This window comes from Pleurodeles waltl, chromosome 2_1 (assembly GCF_031143425.1).
Source record: "Pleurodeles waltl isolate 20211129_DDA chromosome 2_1, aPleWal1.hap1.20221129, whole genome shotgun sequence".
NCBI lineage: Eukaryota > Metazoa > Chordata > Amphibia > Caudata > Salamandridae > Pleurodeles > Pleurodeles waltl.
Window position 1 is genome coordinate 654,781,994 of NC_090438.1, and position 24,355 is coordinate 654,806,348.

Genomic DNA, 24,355 nt, shown 5'->3' on the forward strand with positions numbered 1-24,355 from the left:
TCACTTTATTTTTTTAGTTCTAAGGGCTGGGCTCAGTCTTGGGGGCGGGGCCAGGCATGGAGGGGGAGTGGTGGGCACTACTATAAGTGTGCATGCGGGTTGGCTGGCCATCTCAGGGTGGCCAAACGGACATGCATACTGAGCTGTCTCCAACCCAAGCTGCGTTGATGGGTTGGAGACAGCAGGCACAGGCTCCCAGTCTCTCTGTGAGTACAAAGCTAGGGCCCTCAGGCCAATCCTGAGGCTTCTCTCAAGCTGCCAGCAGCATGAGAGCAGCTTCTGGATTGGCTGCAGGGTAGTCTGGGAGCCTGTACTGCAGTGGAGAGGAGCAGAAGAACACCAATGTGGTGGGCATCAGGCAAGTTCTTTTATATTTTTTGTTTGTGTTTGTCCATTTGGTGTTTTTTGTGTGTTCATGTTGTGCAGCTCCCCAACCCCCACCCCACCACCCCATATGCCCTGACACCAGCTAATACTGTTTTACCTCTCTGTATGTGTGCCGCAGAATGCAAAGAGAAAAACAAATTGCTTGGCCTCTGGGCCAGGAAGGTAGAGGTGTCGTCAACAGAGTGTCACTTGACAAAGATGATTCATCTGAGAGGAGGGCAGGAACAGTTGACAGAACAAAGAACACCCTTAACACTATTCCATTTGACTTGGTGATGCTAAAATGAGGCTGGAGGAAATTCTTCCCATTATTTCCTAGTGCCATCTAGACTTTCTGGCTTCAAATTCAGCAGGAGGGAAAACCAGGTTGGACACTAATGGAATAAGGTACCTCATATAAATGGAAGAGTGGTTAGTGGAGAAGCAGAGCTCAACCAAGTGAAGGAATAGTGACAACTACTCAGGTTTTACAAGCAGGTGATGCCAAAATGGTGACAGCTTGACTTTTCTGGCTTCAACTCGAGCATGAGGCAAAACCAGGTTGGATACTGATGAAGGCGATAGTATGCCTCATCTAAATAGGTGTGTGCCTGAGGTGGATCAGAGGTCATACAGATGGAGAATAGCAACACCTATTCAGGTTTTAGGACTTTGGAAACTTGCAAAAAAATGAGTTAGCACTGAAAATGAGGTTGAGGTTAGCAAGAAAATAGTAAGCGGAGAGAATTGTGAAATCACTGGGTACCCAGGACAATGCAAGAACCACACTACACCGCCTCAGATCATTAATAGACCTAGGAAGAAAACATTCTGAAGAAAGTAGACTCTGCATGACTGCTGGGAGAAGACTTCAGAACTCACGATGGCACCCAGGTACTGAAACTGATCTTTAAGGCTCAAGCAGGTTAACATCCTATTTGCCTGATCTGGATAAAAATAAATCTAGTTCTCCTTATAGAATGTTGAATATTTTGGTGTCTTTTTTCTTAATCATTTTTCTCTATTTTTCTAAATTGCTTTGGGAATGTTACTGTGTTGTTTTTCTCTTCTATAGTGTTGGAACAGATTGAACATAACACACATTTCCAGTGGAAGTGCCTGTTGTTTGTGCCACAGCTTCAGGTCTTGAGGACACTTTCATTCAAAACTGTTTTGAGACCTAACCATGACATTGGTAATAGGTTCATAAGAACCTTCCCTTCCCAAAATAATAACCCATATTCTGAAAACAGGCCCAATCCTGATGTGTTTCTTGGCTGGGGAGAAATGTCCCTTCCAAGAACAATTATTCAAGTTCTGACAACAGGGATAATTACATTTACTTGGCTGTAATTAAACAGTAGCTTAAACATATAGAAATGTTGGGCTCTGGTAGTCCCAGGGGAACAAGTCTTTCGTGAAAAAATAAAATATATATATATTTGATAGTTTGTTTCTGACAGTAACATGTAAATGGTCTTTTGTCAGGCTATTTTATTTGAGTTTATCCTCACGGTAATACTGATTGGAGTGTTCTGTAGAATCTTCTACCTTTTGGCTTCACCAGTATTTATGGAATGATCTTGCTATCATAGAGGACTGGTTTTGTCTGCTATTTGTTAGGATGTGTGAGGAGGAGGTCTAGGCCTCAGAAAGTGATGTGTTTCAGTCATTGTAAAACGATCCATGATGGGTTTCTTTGCAAGTTTCTGGAATATTTTATTGTCAAAATGTACCCTCCTAGCCTAGGAAACATGTCAGTCTACATGGAACACTGGATTTTAATGAGTGAAACTGGTGAGTAAGATGGTGGTGTGTGATTTACTATGGATTTCAGTTTCCAATTCATGCATTTCCACTTGCCCTTTGATCAAAGTTTGGAAGAGGAAGAGAAAACAAGACATTCCTCTCTCTGTCTAAGAAAACTCCTTATTTACATGCAAAAGAACACTGGATTTTTTTCCCTGACTCTTATCTCAAGGATGTGGACCAAATTTAGGTTGGATTACAGAAATTCTTTGTCAACAGTGGTAGACTGCATAGCCCTTTGGGATGAATCAAACAGATTAAGGTTGTTTTCTTGGACAAAAATCTGAGCAAGCAGACAATATTGTTTTCCTTTACATGCTTATCAGCTGCAGAAAGATATTGTGAATGTCCATTGGACTGCAACCATTTGATTTTGGAGAGCTGGCTAGCTGTGAGCTGATGGGCTACTATAAGACTTCTGTATTGAGACCTGTGGTGTTTGAAAATATTTTGAAGCATCATATGTACGGAAAGATGGTGCCTACTGTAAAGAATTGACAGTAAACCAATGTTCTGAAGTGTTTTTTTTTATTTATTTTTGTAGCCTGCTTTAAGCACACGACACCCACTCCCCAAACAACTGTTATCAACAGGCCTGATGTAGACCTGTGCCTATGGTTCTTCAAAGAAGTTTGTCAAGAAATATTTGTTTCCTCTTTCAAATCTTATTTTGATGTACTTTGCCTGCTTAAGCAAAAATGCATCACCAATGCAGAAATATCAGCCAATTTTATCAAAGGAATCAAGCATATTATTTGACAAATTCTTCAGTTTAGAGATAAATAAGGGTAGAGCACAAACCATCCAATTCACAAAAATCATTAGTGAGGGTATATTAGGTCAACTTAATTTTGCACTGCATATGACCACTCCAATAATATCATATATGATATGGGCAATGGCATCACGAAATCCATTACCAGTGGCATTATCAACTTAATCAGATCAATCCAGAACGCATCCGCCCGCCTGATCCTCGACATACCCCGCCGATGCCACATCTCCCCCCACCTGAAAGACCTCCACTGGCTCCCCGTGGAAAAAAGGATCACCTTCAAACTCCTCATCCACGCTCACAAGGCTCTACACAACACCGGACCCACTTACCTCAACACCAGACTCAACTTTTACGTCCCCACACGTCAACTCCGCTCTGCCAACCTCGCCCTCGCCATTGTCCCCCGAATCCAGCGCAAGACCTCTGGCGGCAGATCCTTCTCCTTTCTCGCCGCCAAGACCTGGAACTCTCTCCCCACCTCGCTACGCCAGACCCAGGACCTCCTCACCTTCAGGAGACTCCTCAAGACTTGGCTCTTCGAACGCTAGCAGCTCCCTCCCCCCCCCACGCCCCTCAGCGCCTCGAAACCCTGACGGGTACATAGTGCGCTTAATAAGTTCTCTGATTGATTGATTGATTGATTGATTGAATCAATGATTTCATCAGACACAATCTTTCTAATTTCTCTCCTGTACTAAACAGGTGAAATACTATTGCAAGAAGGAGAACAGTATTTCTAGGAGGGCATTTTAGGTGAAACACATGCATTTGGCATAGGGATAAATTAGTTTCAAAGGGATTTAACATAGGCATTTTACATCAGGAAGCTTTACCCTTAAAAGGATAAAACCTCCATGTTTGAAAATGGATGGGATCCTGAATTAGGGGGACCTATATGGCATGCAGTAGTAGTGTTAGATTAGAATAGGACAGGAGTTCCAAGATAATACAGGTTGCAGAAAGTAAGACATCAGCTTACTTTTAAGTTTTTGGAGGAAGTGCAGAAGACTTTGTGGATCAGTAGGGCAATTAATGTTTATGGTGCATGCCCTCTGAAGATTCTTTAAATGTGGAACTTTTCCATTAAACTTTGATTCCTGAGGAATTGTATGCATTTGCTTCTTTCACCCTTATGATTGGCGTTTTAAAATACCCGTAATTCCCCTGCCCCAGAATTACTATTACAGGGGTACCACTGATTCAGGGGGCATTGAATAACAAGGGTTGGGAAAAAACTTGTGGAAATTGGTGTTTCCACATTCAATCACATGTGCTTTCCACGGATTATCAAAATACAATTTTTGCAGCTACTTACAGTCTAAATCTTTATTTAAAAACTGTATTACTCTAATGGGCCTCGTAACTGGTTTTAGACGTCCTGTCATAAATTTACTGGTCACTCTTAAGGATGATCTATGTATATTTTGCTGTCTATTCTTTGATGTTTTGGGAGAGGTAAGTCAGTGAGTTTGGGTGAATTGCTTTGCAAGTGAGATAAGCTGTTTTGTGATGAGTCCCTGGCCTATACAATGAAACAAGCACACTGTCCATGGCATACCTTTAAAAAGGTGCGTCAGGCACAAACAGGAACAGTGCACATTATTACAATCAATGCATCACCCTCAAGATAGCTATAAACTTGAGTCTGCCATTGGTGAAGCTCCTTAGTGAAAAATGTAGGAGCTGCTTAAAATGACCATTATTCCTTTGACTGTACTGGCAATCTATGCCTGCTGGTGGGTGCAGAGTGTTACTGCAGCCTCCTGCAGGGGCCTGTTTAAAGGGGGTTCTATGCGACCCCTTTTCCACCTTTAGAGGACTGACCCCAGGGCACACACTGGCAGTGGACCATTTCCTTTGAGCACACTGTCAGTGCACCTCTTGAAGTCCTCCTTGTCTCTGATCCTGATCCATAATGCAGGATAGGCACAGAAGCAATGTATTTCCCTCATTTGCATTGGGCATAATCTTCTGACAAATGAGGGAATTAGGGTATAGTGCGCCTTAAGATAGCACTGGCACTATTTGTATTACATACTACAGTGCCCGGTGGGAGGTGGAACAGGTGCACATGCCCATTATGCCACCTGGCCACAGTACAGCCCCACATGTCCAAATGAAGCCAATTGAAAGAATCACGAAAAGGAGAGATGCTACTAGATTTTTCATATGTCCAGCAACAGAGTGGATAATTGTTTTAAAGGACACATGTCATGGCTTCGGAAGTCACATAAAGAGGCAATCTTCATAGTCATTATGTGATATCCCTAGCAATGGAACAGCAATTTTTTTTTTTTTTTTTTTTTTAAAGTTTCAAAAGTTTTATTAAGAATATATAAGGCGGTACATACAGCATATAAACAAACTGTTTAGCTTTCAAAACATTGTTTTTGTTCGTTTACCACAATTATTTCCATTGTAAGCATATATACATGTACTGTCAGGTAAGTAAAAATTCCCAGTTGCATAGTTGAGTTGTGTACCCTTATTTTGAAGAAGAGTGGAAAACAGGTGGGGGGGGGTGGTAAGGGGAGGGGGAGCGAGGATAGGGTTGTGTAGGAGGGGTTGGTCTTGGTATAGGGGAGAGACAAAATAGTCATATGAAATGGGGAGGGGGAGAGAAGGGAAAGAAAGAGGGAGAAAGAGGAAGGGTAATCGCGGGGGAATGTAGAATGAAGAGACTCGAGGTAGGCAGGGGGTCTTTGTATCCTGAGACTAGCTTGTTCAGGCCTAAGAGTAGATCGTTCTGTACTTCTCCGTCTGTAGCAAGTTATTATCTAGGGGTAGATAATATGTATGATAGATATGGTAAGGTCGGTTAGAGAGTGTCTACGTCTTATATGAGTTGATTTCTCAGTCCTTGTTTGTGTTAGGAAGCGACTTGTATTACTATGTTGGGTAGTTCAGGGTCTCGGGCATGTGACAAAATTAGAGGCCTGTGGATTGATAGAGAGAGAGAAAAAAGAGAGAGAGAAGAGAGGATAGCGTAGCTAGGGAGAGAGAGAGGGGGCAGTAGGAGATTAAATGTGTTTCAGGAGTCTAGGATTCTCAGAGGGTGATTGGTAATTAATATTCCCTAATCATTGATCATTGAACATTGATCATCCGTTGGTCATCCACCAGCCGCTTCATGGTCTCTTCAAGAATGGGCGCCAGACCTCCTCAAATTGTTCTGCTTGGTCCTGTAGGTTATAAATCACTCGTTCATGGGTAGCCGTTTGATACATGGCCGTCATCCATTCCATGGGTGTGGGGGCAATGCTAGATCTCCAGTGCCGGAGTATGCATATTTTGGCCGTGGCTAGCGCCGTGTGGATTAATCGTTTATGTGCCCGCGATAGGGAGGGATACGGGCGAATGTCATGTAGAATGATAAATGCTGGTGGGGTCGGTTTTGGTATCTGTATGAAGTCCGATAAGGCGAGGCGTACCGCGTCCCATAGTGACTGTACCGTGGGGCAGTGGCATAAAATATGAAGTTGGTCGCAATATGGCTCTGTGCATCTCCAACAGTTCGCGTGAGGTATCAACCCTGCCCTGAAGAGTTTAACGGGGGTCCAGTACCATCCCTGAAGGATTTTAAATAGGCAAAATTTCAGGCGTGCTTCACGTACGCCCCTGTCGAGGGCTTCTAGTATGTCTGGCCATTCTTCGTCCGTGTAGGTTATCTCTAGTATGTCCTGCCACTGTAAGCGTAGTCGTTCAAGTAAAGGCTGAGAGTAAAGGTGGTTAGTTAATTCGACATAGAGGCCAGCCAAGACGCCTTTTTGTCGGCCCCAGTTCTGAAGATAGGTGACGATGGGTGAGGTTTTGAGCAGCCACGGGGGGGTTCCTAATGTTCTCCGCATACAGTGTTTGAGCTGTAGATATCGCCACTCCTGGTTACTTTGGATACCGAATTCTTCCTGGAGGGAGGCGAATGTGCGGAAGCTATCTCCATCTATTATGTGAGATATATTGTGGATACCTGTCTCGGACCATTGGGGCCATCTGAGAATAGTCCCTCCTATTTTAATGCTTTTATTCCCTGCTATGGGAGCCTGAGTATGCAGGGAGGGTTGTACTCCTAGTAGTCGATGGGCTCTGCACCACGCTGTGTTTGTAGCCTTGAGGATGGGGTTAGTTAAGGGATCGTGGTCAGCGTATGTTCCTCCCATCTCCGTATACTGTCCATATAGGAGTTTCTCTGTGATCACCCATTGCGGTGGATCGGCTATATCCGGAAGCGTATATATTAGCTGTGAGAGTTGTAGGGCCAGAGAGTATTGTTCTACCGAGGGTAGTCCTAATCCTCCGTAGAGCCGTCGTGCCAGTATTATTGCAGGTTTCAGTCTTGGGCGTGAGGAGCCCCAGACGAAGGCCCTTATGGATGCGTCTATTAATCGGAGTGAGGAAAGAGGTATCTGTAGGGGAAGCATGCCTAACACGTATGTGAAGCGTGGTAAGGTGACCATTCTGACCGCCTGTGTCCTGCCCCACATGGACAGGCCTAGTAGGGACCATTTGGCAAAGTCTTGTTTCATTTTAGATATAAGGGGGTCTATGTTGTCCCTGACCATATGTTCTAGACCTCTGTTAATAAACGTTCCTAAATATTTAAGGCGGGTCGGGGTCCATTTGAATTGAAGGCCATGTATCGCTGCCCTCGTCGTTATGCGGGATAATGGGAGTGCCTCACTTTTATCCCAGTTTACCCGATATCCGGATAGGGATGCAAAGTCTTCTATAGTGGAAAGTAGTGCTGGGAGCGAGGTTTCTAGATCGGACATTGTTAACAGAATGTCGTCTGCGTAGAGATATATTTTGGATATGCCCCCGGTGATATGGATCCCTTTTATTTGGTGAGAATTTCGTATGGTGGCAGCTAGGGGTTCCATGGCCAATAAAAATAGAAGTGGCGACAAGGGGCATCCCTGGCGTGTGCCCCTTCCGATAGGGAATGGGTCTGACATGATGCCCCCACAGTTAACCTGTGCTGTGGGGTGGTCATATAATAAACGTACTTTAGAGATAAATTGTTCCCCCAGGCCAAAATGCTTCATGGTTGTGAATAGGTAGGGCCACTCAATGCGGTCGAATGCTTTCTCCGCGTCTAGGGACAGGGCTAGGGCTTCGTCAGGTAATTGTATGGATTCTAACAGTGTATGGCAAAGAGTTTGCATATGATTTCTGGAGGTACGGCCTGGTACAAATCCTACTTGGGTATTGTGAATCAATGATGGTATCACCTTGCGGAGCCACGCTGCTAGAACACTGGCTAGGAGTTTGACATCCCCATTCAAAAGGGAGATAGGACGGTAACTGCCGCAAAGAAGGGGGTCTCTCCCTGGCTTAGGCAAGATGACAATCGTGGCTTTATTGGATAGAGCGCCCAGGGAGCCTTCTTGACATGCTTCCGTCAGTGCTTCATGTACTGCGGTTATTGCCTCCTCCCCAGCCCATTTATAGAATTCCGCAGGGAATCCGTCCTCTCCTGGTGATTTATGGTAGGGGAGGCTTGTTATAACTTGGGTTATCTCTTCTTTGCTTATGTTACCGTCCAAGAAGGCCCTGCCTGCCTCAGACAGACGGGGTAGATTGGCCGCGGCAAGGAATGTCTCCATTTGTGTTTGATCTGTCGTTGTTTCAGGAGTGTACAAATGTCGGTAGTACTTGGCGAACTCGTTTACAATGTCTTGTGGGCGAGTTAGCACTGCTCCTGAAGAAGATGTTATGGCCGCAATGGCAGAGGCTGCCTCTCTTTGTCGGAGCTGCGCCGCTAGGAGGCGACCTGCTTTTTCCCCTTGTTCGTAATGGCAGCCTCGCAATTTTTGCAGTGCGTATTCCGCCTGAGATGTATAGAGTTCATTGTGTGCCATGCGGGCCTGTTCTAAGGCGTGTCGCAGCCTAGGGGATGGTTGGGCGGTATATTGTTTAGTGAGGTCCTGTATCGTGGTCTCTAAGGTGGTTTGGCGGGCTATTCTGTCTTTGTTGGCCAGTGCTGCATCTCGCATCATATTCCCTCTTAGGGTTGCTTTTGCTGCCGCCCATAGGATCCTTTTTGAGGATACAGTGCCCGAATTCTCGGCCATGTATGTGGTTACATGAGCTTTTAATTGTTCCTTCCCTTGTGGAGAGCGATATCTGTGTACAGCCAGTCGCCATGGTTTACGACCAGAGAAGGAGAGTCCCACCTGGATCCGGATTAGTATTGGGGAGTGATCTGAGAGCCCGCTGTCTAGGATACAGGTGTCTTGTATATGAGGGATTACAGTGTGTGATACTAAGAAATAATCCAGACGCGATTGGGTGACATGGACGGTGGATAAGAAAGTATATTCCTTATCTTTCGGGTGTTGTATTCTCCAGCAGTCCACCAGACCGACGTCAGTGGTCAGGTCTGTCAGAAGCGCTCTGTCGTGATTGTTACATACATCGACAGGGCCTGTCCTATCCATTATGGCGTCTTGGACGAGATTCCAGTCTCCCCCAATTATGTATCGAGTAGTTCCGATTTCTGTCAGGAGGCGATTTAGCTGTAGAAGGAATGGGCGTTTTGGGCCGGTTGGTGCGTAAACGGATCCCACGCATAAAACAGTGTCCCCTAGTTTTAATTTAGCAAATATATACCTTCCTTCCGTATCATTCCAGGTTTTAATGATAGTGACCGGGAGGGATTTACGCACTAGTATCGCCACTCCACATTTGCGGGGTCCGTTACTTCCAGATTCCTGACTCGTTGGACGGCAGCTGAAGGCAACCCTCCCTACCCAATCCCGTTTAAGTTTACTGGATTCCAGAGTGTCAAGGTGAGTCTCTTGAATCAGAGCTATATCTGTTTTTTTGGATTGAAGATAGGACAGTATCTTTTTCCGCTTAACATAGCTCGTCATGCCGTGTACATTCCAAGAGAGTATGCGTAATGGTCGCGTCGCTTGAGGGTGGGGCTTCGACATATTGGATAATTGTGAGCAAGTAAGCACCCTCGATCCGGGGTTGGTGTTGGTGGGGGGAGGGAGGGTGGGAGATATTGACTTAGTAGTTAGAGTGGGAGTTGTGTTTCGATATGATACGGTGTTTTATTTTATTTTATTTTATACGGGGGTTAGTAGCTGGTGGAGGCCAAGGGAATCCTCTGGAGAAGAAAGAGAAGAGAGAGGAGAGGGTGAAGGAAGAGAGGTAATATAAGTAGGACGAGAGCCAGATGGAGGGGAAATATGAGGGAAAAAGAAGGCAAGGAGAAATGAGAGGGAGAAGAAAAGAGGGAGAAGGGGGGGAAGGGATGGATGCGTGTGCTGAAATTGAGATTGAGAGTATAGCAAGAGAGCGTGCAATTTGGGGGAAGAAGTGGAGAAGGGTAGGGATGAGGGAGGTTAGGAGTCCAACCTCCTTCGTTCGTTAGGTCTGTAAACGGCGGGACCGATTTCTCTCGGAGCTCTCGTGCCGTCGGGCGGTCTCGATCGGGGGGGGCGAAGGGGGGAAACAGCAGACAGCCAGTTATCGATATGTCGGTGATAAGGAGGGGTGGGGGGGGCACACAGCAGTGCTTATGTTTATGTATCGGGAAGTGGGTCTGTTCATCGGTGGTTAGTGGCTAGTGTATTAGTTATATAACTAAAGTGTATATTGGCAGAAGTAATGATCGGTTAATAACTATAGTACCTGAGCGGCGCTGGAGAGGAGGGAGGGGGTGTCGGGTGTTGATGGGGTATGGTGTTTAGGATGTTGTGCCTAGTACTTGATGTTGTATGGTATCGTAGGGTGTTTAGGAGTTCATAAGATAGGGTCGTAAATTAAAGTAGGGACTGGGCAGACAGAAAGACCGAGACCGGCTGGCGAGGGGAGGGGGGGGGCAGGGCAGAGGAGGGGGGGAGAGAGCTCAAACAGAGTATTATAGTTCTCGCGTATGCATGGGTACATAAAGATACCAATATACAGTATAATATAATACTTCCTGAGCATTTCTTTTCAACTATAACACTGCCTCGTCTCGTCTCGCCTTACAACTGTTCAATGATATATTAGGTTGATCAACATAACATATCCTGGCATCTTATCACATTATCATGTTAGGAGCCATTATGCCAAACGTCTCTCTATTAATCGTAGGATAGGTAATGAGTGTAGCTGAGCCCCGGGTTACGCGAGGATAGTGCGTATCTCATCCTATTACTAACTCCTTGCCGTGTATTATTACATCATAATACTGACCTACTAAGGTCTTACTTGGTATGTGCCACCATCATAGTCATTCTGTTGTTGATGATAATTTAAGATAGTAATAATGATTAGGATGGGGGTAGGTACGAACATCTGGGGAAAAGAATAGCTAATAGTTTATAATTTACATTGTGATGTTATAATGTGGTGTGGAGTGGCAGTGTAGAATGTCATAATATTTCGCTTTGTTATGCGGTATTATGTTGTATTATGTCCTCGTGTTCTATTTTTTTTTTCCCCAGTTTCTTATTGTAGAATAAGGTAAAGTCAAGTAGTGGGAGCTTTGATATGTTTCAGGTTATATCGTATTGTGTGTGCCTGTATTGGAATTAATTTATCTTTGCGTGGTCTAGTCCCATCCCTTGGGGTGATAATGGGGGCTAAACGGTTCTAATGTCGGCGCTGGTCGAGTGTGGTGTGTATTAGGAAAGTTTTACATACTTTGTTGTTTACTACCATGAGATACTTTGTAGTGTGTGGAATGTAAGGTAAGTTCCATGATAGTTAATTAGTGTTTATTTTTTGTTATCTGTTTAATGCCCCTGTTACCTTGTTACCTTGTTATAGGGTTATAGGGTCGGGACCGGGCCCTTATTCAACATACAGTGAGTTGGTGGGGTCTGATCCCTGTTCTAGTAATCATCATCTGTTGTGTACTGAGGGCAAATAACGATTTACTGGTAGTTTCCATTATAGGGCCTCGGCTCTAGTCATAAAGAGCATAGATTTTTCATGTATCTGGTTTTAACATTGATACTAGCAGTCTTAGACAATTACAATAGTAATACACATATGATCTGGAAAGGTACTCATCCTTCCGCAGAGTCTATAGTTGTTATTTTCGACTCTCTGGCGATAGTCCCATAAGTCGTCTTGTTGCGTTACCTTCTCAAGAAGACCCAGTTGTAGGCTTTAAAGGGGAGCAGGATTTGTCTCTTTCCGATAATTGGGTGTGGGTTACTACTGCGTGTAAAATCTGACCCCTGTCATCATATGATCTAGTTAGTCTCTCCATGTCTCTACCTCTATGACTGGCTCCGGTGTCGTGTAGAGCCGTCTTCACCTTTTCTATTCCCGAGTGGGGGGTTTCGGCCCTATCACTGCCTCCTACAATGTCATGCTCACTGTCTGTGTTGTAAGAGTCCATAGGCTGGGATTGGAAAGAGTCAAGGAAGAGACTCAATTCGTCGGGGTTATAAAAGTCCTTGGATACTCCATTTTTTGTAACCCACATTCTTGCAGGGTCAAAGAGACCGTATTTCATCTCTAGTTTACGAAGCCGGGGTCGTAGGGCTAGGAAAGCCTTTCTACGTTCGTTGGTTTCCTTGGTGTAATCGGTGGTTATTCGGATCTCGTGCTGGTCTATTCGGAAAGGGCCGTGGTTGCGTGCTACTTGGAGTATTTGTCGGGTTTGATTATGCCGCAGCAAGCATGCGATGATTGGGCGGGGCCTTGAGGAGTTGTCAGAGCGTTTTGGGCCTATCCTGTGTGCCCGTTGGAATTCTAGCGGCAGGTCAAAGTCCAATGAAATCATTTTTGGAAGAGTGGAGGTCAGAAAAGTCTGCATATCCGAGCCTTCTTCGTTTTCCGGGATCACAAGTATGCGGATATTGTCTCTCCGGCTCCTGTCCTCCATGTCCGTTGGTTTGCTCCTGAGGTAGATGAAGTCTTGTTCTCGCACCTGAGACGTGTTGATCTGCGTCTCTAGTGATCCCATGCGTTGTTCTAGCCCTGTCACTCTAGATTGAAAGCCGGCAATGTCAGATCGCATGGATTTGGTTTCTAGTGTCAATGAAGTTATAGAGGCGTCCATCCCCTCTATGCGGCGGCTGACGGTGGTGATCTCTTGTAGTATCCTGTCCATAGTCGTGGATTGATCTTTATCAGGCATCGTGGTGGACTCGTTTAAAGGTGGCGATGTTTGAGGGTTTATCTTCGTGGGGGTTAGGCGTTTGTGTTGTAGCGCTTCTGAGAATAATAGTTGTCGTGCAGGCTTGCTGATAGGTTTATGGTTCGGTTTGTTGCCGGGCATCGCCTCAATTGTCTACAGAGTCTGACCACGTGGGGCCCGAGATTCCCTCCGTAGATTCCGATAAGGATATAGATGTTCGGTGGCTTACACTGGTGTCAGTCCACTCCCTTCTCCTGTATCTCTGTTCTCTTGGCTCCCTCTGGCTCTCCTCATCTCCGGTGCCCCCCCAGTCGCTCACCCCTCTCATCCCCTCGCCTCCACGTGCCTCCCGTCATGCCCCTCTGCCCTCCTCAGTATTAGTTGTCTGGAGGGGGGGGGAGAAAGTTTATTATCTCAGCGGGAGGGTTTTTGTTGTCCCTCTGTGATGGAAAAGAGGGGAGAAGTCGTGCCTCTGCCTCCGGCGATGCCGTTCTTATTTTGAAGAGATTCGATCCTACCTCTCTTTGGGTTTCTCTCCCGGCTGTCGAAGGGGCCGCACCCCTTTGCTGCGTCTTCCCGTCTCCCTGTGGGGGGGGAAGGTCCACGGGTGGTTGTTGGCGTTGTAGGGAGATGGATGCGGATCGTCACGGCTCCCGCAGTCCCTGCGGCCTGTTCAGCTTGCTCCTTGCCGCTACGGGCACGCCGTCCGCGGTCTTCCGAAGACGCGACTCCGCCCCTTTTTCCAGGCCTTATCGGCCTGGGGCGAGTCGCGAGTTTCCTGCCTTGCGTCCCGCTCCTACGGGGTCCCCGGACATGGTTCCGTGTCGCCGCTGTTGTAGGGCTGGAGGGGCACCGAACCCGGTGTGTTGTCTGGCTGTCTTCTCGCCCCCGTCGCCCCTCCGGGACCGCCTCGGCGCAGAGCTCTCGCTCTAAGCGGCCATCTTGTTTCGTGGCCCGGCCACGCCCCCGGAACAGCAATTTTAAAGTCTTGATGGATATCTAATGTTTGATACTGAATTGAAATATTAATTGGTGTCTGGAATTTTTAGTGGCTTCCCTGATATCTAAATTAGATTTTAGGGCTTTATCTAGCAAGAAAACCAAGCAATTCTGCTAAGGTATCTTTTAGTGAGAATTCTTAAGGTCTTTTGAATTTTACTATTCACATTTGGCAAAGTTACTTATAAAGTGTAGGCAAGAGAAGGAGAACATCTGTATTTGGAGATTGTGCTGGAGTGTTTTGAGTTTCCCACAAACGATCTGTGAACTAATAACAGAGAGACATGTGGCAATGAAGTCAGTTTTTCCCCAGTATTTTACTGCAGCCTCCCACATTGTTCTAATGAACAACTAGAACACTAATATTCTGTATTTATGGCAGGCATGTGGCATACATAAATCCATCCTAATGGATTAAAAGATGTAAAAACCTAAAGCATTTTATTTAAAAATGATTAAAATGAGGAGGTTCATCTTTTCATAGAAAATATGGTTAGTTTTCTACAAAACTAAAACAAGGACACATTTTCTATGAGTTCTCAAATATAATTTTCATTCATGTCAATAAACATTCTGATAGGCAAAGTAAAACATGTACTTTCAACACCAGCAGCAGTCTGTCATTTAACTCCCCAGGGTGCTAGTGCAGCTTCCTAACATTGCTCAAATATGAACTACAGAACTAACATTGGTATTTATGACAATAGTGCGGCACACCTTAAGCCATCTTGATACTATTAAAGATGTAAAACTGAAATGTTTTCCTTTGGAAATTTTCAAAATTAGAGGTTTTATTTTGTCATTGAAATTATAGTTAGTGCTCTAACACTCACACACACAAATCTCTCTCTAGACCATCTTCTACAATTCAGTTCAGTTTCTTCATCTCATTTTTTATAAATTTATTTCTACCTCTTCATTTGTAGATCTGTGTACGGTACCATCTCTTCCACTTTCTTTATCTCACAAGTCTCTCTCGCTCAATATCAACCTCAACTCTCTAACTCTGTTTCACGTTTGCCTCCCAAATTCCTCATTTCACTCTACACCACATTTCTCTTTCTATCATCCAGGCCTCTCTACTTTTCTCTCTTTCCCACTACCCTTGTTATGTGACAGTTAGGCCTGGCATCCTTGGCATGGTCCTCCCCTGATGTGTTTGCTTTCAACTCTCCTGTTATGTTGACTAATTATGCTGGCTTGAGGACTCAGTACACTTTACCACTGCTAACCAGTGCTAAAGTGCTTTTGTCGTCTCCTTAAAACATGGTAGAATTAGCTTACACCCAATTGGCACATTAAATTTACCTGTATCCCCCTACTAAAGTGGTACTGCTTGTACACAGGGTCTGTAAATTAAATGCTAGCAATGGGCCTGCAGCACTGATTGTGTAACACACTTAAGTATCGCTTTAAACATGTCTTAGGGCTATCATTGCATTCTGTGTTTGTAGTTGTAGACTGCCATTTTGACCTGGTAAACAGACCCTCTGGCAGTCCTAAACCTTTTTTTTTCAATAGATACAAGTCACTCCTAGGGTAGGCCCTGAACAGCACAGAGGGCAGGGTGCAGTACATTTAAAAGAAGGGCATGCACTTTTACGGTTTACATGTCCTGTAGCGAAAAACTAATTTTTCATAATTCCAAAGCCTATAACTACCGTAGGATAACACTGGAGTACCTTATTACTTTTTATAGGCTGTAGCTTCTAATTTGGAGCAGGTACAGGTTGAATTTGGTTTCTAAAGAACTGTAATTACAAGCCCTTCTTAATCGATTTTTAATCACAATATTGAAAATGCCACTTTTAGAAATCTGTCATTTTCTTGTCCTAACCATTTGGTGCTTGCAGCCTAATGCTGGGTCAAACAACCAGGTGTAGCAGGCAGTTGGTCTTTCTGAATTGCTCCTGGACAGTGAGACAAAGGGAAGATGGGTCCTGCCAGGATGGGCCCTTTGAGTTAACGAGGTGAAGGAGCTGTCACCTACCACCCTTGCACATCACAAAGGCTCTACATTAGCGCTCTAACAAAGGGTTTGACTCTAATCTATTGTCACCTCATCTTAGCTGGGGCCAGGAAACGGAAGAAGGGGATGCCTGATACCTCAGGGGCGTGAAAACCTCTTGAAGCTTTCTCCCCTTCAAAGTGAGCACCAGGTATAAATATTGGACTTGAAGACCCATCTCTTCTGGACCAGGAAGAAGATTGCTGTGATGTTGAAAGGACTGCCACTCTGCTGCCCTGCTGTGCTGACCTGCAACATGCTACCCTCTTGTCTCAGTGAGAAGGCTGGACATACGTCTTTTGATCCCAGGACCCCAGAGTGACTGCAAGGACTAGTTAGCTGGCCTCCTGTCTGGAGCTTCAGGGACAGAAGGCTCTAACAACCTCTAACCAAGGACCTGGACTCTGCTATCTTTGAGTCCTATCCTGTCAAGTGGTGCCACCCCAGTCCTAGACCAGTGGAAGTGGGCCTGAAGGTGCTCTGTTAGACATCTGTGGTTTCTACAGGACCAACAGTTCTCCTCTGCTGAGTGGCGCATTCCTGAGCAGAGTCAAAGCATCACCTCTGCTGAGTGGATTTCCCTGACACAAGGACGTTGTATCGCAGCCTTCATCCTTCCAGAAACACAAGTCCCTTGTCAACGGCATCCTAGGCAACGATGCAAGTCTCTGTATTGGAAGCCCTACAGCTTCCTCTGAACCAGCTGGTGTGTGACACATCTCAACATGGGACTTCGTATTCCAAGCCCCTCATCAACATCATCCTTGATGATGACGCAGGTCCTTACTTCTTAGCTTTTCAGCTCCTACATGTTCCATCCTGGACACAGTACTCTGCAAAAACACTCACAACCAGAATTTAAGGGACTCTTGTTTAGTGGGTGTTTGGACTTTTTTTTGCTTATGCAGGGTCATCCCCAATCTTTTTGCCTCCTACCTCCTATTTTCTTCTGACCTGTTGCTGTTGGATTTTGAACTCTGAGCAATTTACCACTGCTAACCAGTGCTAAAGTGCATATGATCTCTGTGTAAATTGTATGTAATTGGTTTATCCATGATTGGTATATTTGATTTAGTAGTAAGTCCCTAGTAAAGTGCACTAGAGGTTCCAGAGCCTGTTAATCAAATGCTACTAGTGGGCCTGCAGGTCTGATTGTGCCACCCACATAAGTAGCTCTCTAATCATGTCTCAGACCTGCCACTGCAGTGTCTGTGTGTGCAGTTTTCACTGTAAATTCGACTTGGCAAGTGTACCCCCTTGCCAGGTCTAAACCTTCCCTTGTCTTACATGTCAGACACCCCTAATGTAGGCCCTAGGTAGCCCCAAGGGCAGGGTGCGGTGTATGGTTAAGGTAGGACATATAGAGGGTCATTCTGACCCTGGCGGCCGGTGGCCGCCAGGGCCACCGACCACGGGAGCACCGCCGACAGGCTGGCGGTGCTCCAATGAGCATTCTGACCGCGGCGGTTCAGCCGCGGTCAGAAGCGGAAAGTCAGCGGTCTCCCGCTGACTTTCCGCTGCTCATTGGAATCCTCCATGGCTGCGGAGCGCGCTCCGCAGCCATGAGGATTCTGACCCCCCCTACCGCCATCCAGTTCATGGCGGGAAAGCCGCCATGAACAGGATGGCGGTAGGGGGGGTCGCGGGGCCCCTGCCGTGCCCATGCCAATGGCATGGGCACGGCAGGGGCCCCCGTAAGAGGGCCCCAAAATGTATTTCACTGTCTGCCTTGCAGACAGTGAAATACGCGACGGGTGCAGTAGCACCCGTCGCACCTTCCCACTCCGCCGGCTCGATTACGAGCCGGCATCCTCGTGGGAAGGTCGTTTTCCCCTGGGCTGGCGGGCGGTTTAACTGGAACCGCCCGCCAGCCCAGGGGAAAACTCGTAATACCCGCCGCGGTCTTTTGACCGCGGCGCGGTAATTTGGAGGGCGGGATCCAATGAGGCCCATAGTTTTGTGTTTTATATGTCCTGACAGTGAAATATTGCTTAACTCGTTTTTCACTGTCGCAAGGCATGTCCCTCTCATAGGCTAATATGGGGGCTACCTTTAAATCTGATTAAAGTGTAAATTCCCTTTGGGGGCAGATAGAAATGTGGAGTTTGGGGTCTCTGAGCTCACAATACTTTTAGTAAAGTTGATTTTAAGATTGTGTGTTTGAAAATGCCACTTTTAGAAAGTGAGCATTTTCTTGCTTATACCATTTCTGTGACTCTGCCTGTTTGTGGATTCCCTGTCTGGGTCAGTTTGAGAGTTGGGCTGGTTGCACCTCACACTTGACAGTGACACAAAGGGAGCTGGGGTGTAGTCTGCATTTCCTGATGAGCCATCTGTGCTAAGAGGGAGGTGAGGAGTGGTCACTTACACCTGAAAGGGCTGTGCCTGTCCTCACACAATGCAGTGTCCGACCCCCAGGTGAGGGTCTGGTGCCTGGCCTGGGCAAGGCTGGATTTCACATTCAACAGAGACATTACTTTGAAGTAGGCCTACTTCAAAGGAGAAATTGGGTATAAGAAGGGCACCCAAAACCACAGACTTTAGAAATCCTTCTGGAAACAAGAGGAGCCTCTGCCTGGAGTAGAGCTGAAGAGTTGAGGAAGAAGCTGCCTTGTCTGTGACTGTGCTTTGTGGTGCTATCCTGCAGTTGCTGCTTCTGCCAGAGTAAGAGGACAAAGACTGGACTTTCTGTGCCTACCATCTTGAGAAGAAATCTCCCAGGGCTTGATTTAGAGCTTGCCTCCTGTTGTTTGAAGTCTCAGGGACAGCAAAGACTTCTCTCTGCCAGCACCTGGAGTCTCTGGAGAGACTCCTACTCTGCCCTGTGGTGCCCATCCAGTTCCTGGGACCCTGAAAGGAAAAGCTAGCAGCCTAAAGACAAGGAAATCCACGCACAGAGTGCCTTGCGGGGAAAAGATCGACGCGACTCCAATCTGCGGCTGAAGAAACGACGCGCCGCCGGCTCTGCAGCTGAGAAACGATGCTTGCAGGAAACACGACCAAAGAATCGATGCACGGAGCAGGAGAAATCAAGCGCAGCATCACTGACGAAGGCTGGGAGATCACAACCCGCACTGCAGAGTTTTCGGATCATCGTGCTGCTGGATTTCCCACTCAAGAACCGCTGTGCATGGAAAAACAACGGAAGGCCTGCCTGGACCCGAGAGTGCTGACCTGTTCGGCGCATTGCTCTCCTGCAGAGAGAAGAAACGAAGCACCCTGACCCAGAGAAAGGAGAAACGACGCACGGTCCCGCTCATGAGTGGAATCAATGCCTCGCAAGCCCTTTTTGATGTGCACTCGCCCGTGCTGGGTTATTTTTAATACGCCCAAGGTATTTCCTATTTTTCTAAATTGGTGTTGTGTCATTTTGTAGTGTTTTCATTAAGTTACTGTGTGTGTTGGTACATATACTTTACATTTAGCACTCTGAGGTTAAGCCTGCTGCTCTGCCAAGCTACCAAGGGGGTAAGCAGGGGTTAGCTGAGGGTGATTCTCTTTTACCCTGACTAGAGTGAGAGTCCTTGCTTGAACAGGGGGTAACCTGACTGTCAACCAAAGACCCCATTTTAAACAGTGGGACTAACTGAGTCCCATTCTTCATTTCAGTTGATCGGAACTTGTGACTTTGTCCCTATCAAGCCCACACAGAGATGCACAGTTGGCGTTTTGTGCTTTTGGCACTATTTTCACTCAAATCCTTAAACTTGCATATCTCTGGTTCTACAGATTTAATTTTTGTCATTTTGGTCTTGTTTTATTACAATGTATTCTATTTGTCTAAATAGGTGTGTTTTTTTTTGTTGTGTTTTCACTTTATTACTGTTTGAAGTGTTGCATAAATACTTTACACATTGCCTCTAAGATAAACCTGGCTACTCTTTACCAAGCCACCAGAGAGATGAGCACAAGTTAATTTGGGAATTGTTTGTGCTTCCACCCTGAAAAGGATTATTTTTCCTGCTTGAGAAGGGGTTCACCCCTCAACCATTAACTCAATTCCTTACACTAACCCATTTTTATCTGTGCTCATTAAGCTCTCTCTCTTCCTTGTATCTCTTTGCTTTTTCACACTTCTCTGTTTTTTTATCTGTACCTCTTGCTGCCCTTGGCTCTCTCTAATTCACCTCTTTTTCTACATTAGCTCTCTCTATCACACCTCTTGAGGTAATGTTCTACTATTCCTGTCTCTAAATGTTCTTCTCCCTAACTCTCTCAAACTCTGTACTTCACTCTAAACCTTTTATATATTTCTCTGCCTCTTGTTCTCTACCTACATCTTCCTCTTTCTACCTCTACTTATCGTTCCTTCTGTCTCCCTCACTTTTTTCCACTGACTTTATTGTTTCATATACCGTTCTACATTATCTCTGCCTCTAGACCATTCTCCCTCTTCCTCACATTTCTTGATATACTGTTTACTTTATGTCTCTGTCCTTTTCCTGTATAATGCTCCACCCCATTTCTCCTACTCAGCAGGGCCATAGGTGACTGTCTATCCAGAGAAGTGCACATATATGAAAAGGAGAAGAAGGTCAACGCAGGGAAAGAGAAATTATGAGAAAAATGTCAGATTCTAATTGATGGGATGGTGAAGATCCTCAATGCAGCACTTTGATTTTCACTGCTGCAGCAGGGTGAAGGGGGGTGTGTTTGTTGTTACAATTATTTGCCAAGTAAAGCTACAATTCCAAACACTAATTGCATATGTGTAACGTTAATATTACCCACTAGCACACTAAACAGGAATCAAGCCACTATTACGCATGTTGTTCCTACACTGGAAATATCAAGTTGGTTAGACCCTGAATTTCACTTAAAATGTTGTTGAAACTACGAAAATCTAGATCCAGGCTAAATCTTTTGGCACTATTTGTCTGTCGAACACCAGGCACTTAAAGCGTTCAGCTGTTTTGTGTGCCCCTGTTTCTAAATGTTTAACATGTAATTCAATATTGTTGAGCACCCCCAGGGCTTGAATGAGCCAAACAATGGTAATTAATTCTAAGTTGTTCTACACATGTGTCACAAACTATGACTTGCCCATAGATCACAATCCATAAGATGTCACTGCTTTTGAAATTAAGTTACTGTTTAATGAGAGAGAATGCACCACTAGCAGTCCCAGATTACCTCCAGCTGTAATATTATAGCACACTCATTAGGTTTTCTACATGACTAGTTCACGAATTTGAGATTCTCATTTCATTTATACTGGGCGTGTCTTCTTGAGCCTGAAGAGAGGTGTATTTCGTCCAATCTTCCCTTTGAATTTTATGGATTTTCATCTGTTTTTTTATACATTTTGGATTTTCACTTATTTCTGGTTTTATCATTTGTGGTTCTGCCACTGTATTTTTTTAATTTATCACTTTGAATCATTCTATAAATCGCTCGCAATTCTTACAGTTGCGATGTTCTGTGCTAAATAAAATGTAGAAAAAGAAATAAAGAAGCACAAGTTAAATTTTTAATATGTACCTCTAATAAAGCACATTATAGCTTTACTTACTTTCTGTTCACGATCAACGTGTTTATACTTCAAGGTGATGAAATTCAAGTCTGCCATCTCAGACTCGGTCTGTCGGGCTTCTATTAATCTACTGATGTATCGGTTCACTCGGGTTCCTGGAGTATTGTGAATAACATTTGTAGAAAATGACGTACGGTTCCTGAGTTTTTCAGAGGCTGTCCTTAACGCCCTCCTCTGCGGTACAAAGCAACAATGAAAAACATGAGCGTTACTCTTCATCAATTTAAGTAATAGGTTGCATTATATTTGATCAGTTTTGAGACTTCCCTAATGTCCTTTGTGATTTGATGGTTGTAGAAGAGGACGCTGAGATACTTAGTACACCCATGACATATAAAACCATCCTCTACTATATAGTACATTCTAGAGGATACCTGTAAAGGTATTTTAAAGGCCCTCGAAAATTCCTAGCCGCCTTTTCTTTCTTACCGTTGATGTTAGGTACCGCATATTTGAGCTACAAGATAATTAAGAACCCTTGTGCTTCTAACCGTTAGATTAAATTCGGGAAATGTTTGTACTATGACTTATGCACTGGAAATATTCACTAATTTCTATTCAGTATTGCAGAGGAAATCAAGACAGTATATTTACATGAATTTGGGATATATACACTTACCTCCATTGTTCACAATATTCAGAAATGATCTGGGGACCTGAGAGAATATTCCTGGTATGTTCAAAGAGTTGGGACCTTAAATCTCGTACAAACGAGCCTGATTTTCTTCAAAGCCTGCTTCAGAATAGAGCTTAAAACCATGCTCTTTAAGAAACATCTCTTGGAAGTTTAACTTCAGATCACATTGCCCCTGCCATTTCAGTCTACCCTGCCAATCGTTGCTTTCTATTTTTCTCACTCTCCCTCCTTTAGTAGTATTCCTTGCCCCCTCTCCCTTTCTTAGCCCTCAATATTTCCTTATTTCATTTAAGTGCATCCATTTTATAGATTTGTAGTTAGTTCTGTGATATATCAGTCCACAAACATACAGGCTTATGGCTGTAATGAAAAGTTATCCAGATTAGTTTCCATGGATAAAATAAAAAGGATCAACCAGTTCACTTTTTTGTTGTCTCAATGATTCTGCCTAAGCTTATGTGTTGTACCCAGATATGGGTCTACAGGTTATTGCACCTACAAATTTACAAATTCAGGTTGTGACTCAAACAAAATCCCCATCAGCAGTGAATACATGTTAGGGATGCTAGGGTCTTTTTGTGTGGCAGCACCATGTGCAATTTGCATCTAGTTGATGCTCCTTATAATGCACCAAATAACTAAATCAACAGCGGACTGAATACTGCACTGCGGAATTCAAGGAGTAATACAGTATATACCAATAATGTGCATAACATTTACATTTGCAAAAAAAGGACCTACATTTGGTACAACATTTTTAAGTAAAAACACTGTATAAAATTTATAAGGTATGGTGAATATTACTTCTGCTCTGCAATTCAGCACCTAAATGTGTTTCTATTTTCAGAAAGATTTTGTCAAGAGGTGTTGTTGTGAATTGGTATCACGAATCAGCTTCTAATTCTGTTCTCAAAACAAAATTAATAGCTACTGTAAAATGTGAAGCATATTGCCAATACTGGCAAAGGTGCCTAAGTACACGGGCTCGGGAAACACGAGCCTGGCAAAGACTTTATGTTAACCGTCCAAGGGCAGGATCAGGTACTTTCACTTTGTTTACTTGCTAGACCCACTGCTCTTTAGAAAGACAAGGTGTGAACTACAGTAATCAATATATCGGTGTGCGATTGAGGGTGTAGAGTCGCCCTTAGAGCTCCAAGTGTTAGCCACCTCAAACTTATCTGACTGTTGGCACCCACTGTCGAAACCCAAGCATTTAACACTGGGCATTTTATACTAATCGTGGAACATTTAGTTATTGGAAAATTGACCTTTAGAACTGCAACTACAAAGTTTACCTCTCGTTTATTTCTAAATGTTACCACTTTGAAACTTTTAACAATTCACCTATCCCACGTGAAAAAATGCATGTGCTTTGCAACATCTAAATAAGTACAGCTGAAATCAAGGACAAACTGCAACCACGTGGAGAGCAGCAACTCAATCGATCTATTCTACAGGAAGAAGTGATCTCAGAGGATGTTCTTGCATCACTTTCTGTTGCCTTGAATCCTATTTTAGAATGCCTTACCAAGATCGAAGAGGCCCTATCAAAATTGGAACATGGGGTGGGGAAGGGGAACTGGGTGGTTCATATAAATACGGGCATACGGGAATATATACCAGTCCATCATTTTGACAGGGAGGGATGCGCCCTGGGTGTTCCCTCCTCCTCCTTCTACTTAATAGGAGATTCTAAACAGAGAGAGGCCCGTCTACAGAACCACGGTACCAATTCAATACAACCGGTTAACTGCCCTATGGAACACCCATTGTTAGCAACCCTAGTCTGTCCCCTCAAGCTACCCCGTACCTAACAGTGCTAAAAGGTGCGCCTCCTCTGAGCCAGGGAGCCAGGGAAGACTGTGATCAGCTCCTGAACAAGGTGGCATATTGGGTGAATGATAAAAAAAGAGGAACAAGTGTTATTACTTGATCAAATTAATCTTGTATGGAGGGTAGGCTGGGTGGGAAACTAGGTGAAAATAGACAAAATAATTGTGTTTTTATTAATTTTGAAGATGAGGCTACTACAAAAGATATTCTATCCAGGATTAATTTTTCTGGGCGATCACCTTCGTCAAATGAGGACCTACCCCAGTGGTTTATTTTATAGACCTATGAGAACAAGGTCT

General features: G+C 44.7%; 1 protein-coding gene across 1 annotated transcript in view; it reads right to left on the bottom strand.

Annotated features, from left to right (window-relative positions):
• Nucleotides 1-24,355, bottom strand: part of ADCY1 (adenylate cyclase 1) — a 1,375,168-nt gene that overhangs the window by 300,277 nt on the left and 1,050,536 nt on the right. Inside the window, exon 9 of the mRNA XM_069216207.1 lies at nucleotides 21,563-21,757. Coding sequence (XP_069072308.1) covers nucleotides 21,563-21,757 — 195 coding nt within the window. The remainder of the gene's footprint in view (nucleotides 1-21,562; nucleotides 21,758-24,355) is intronic.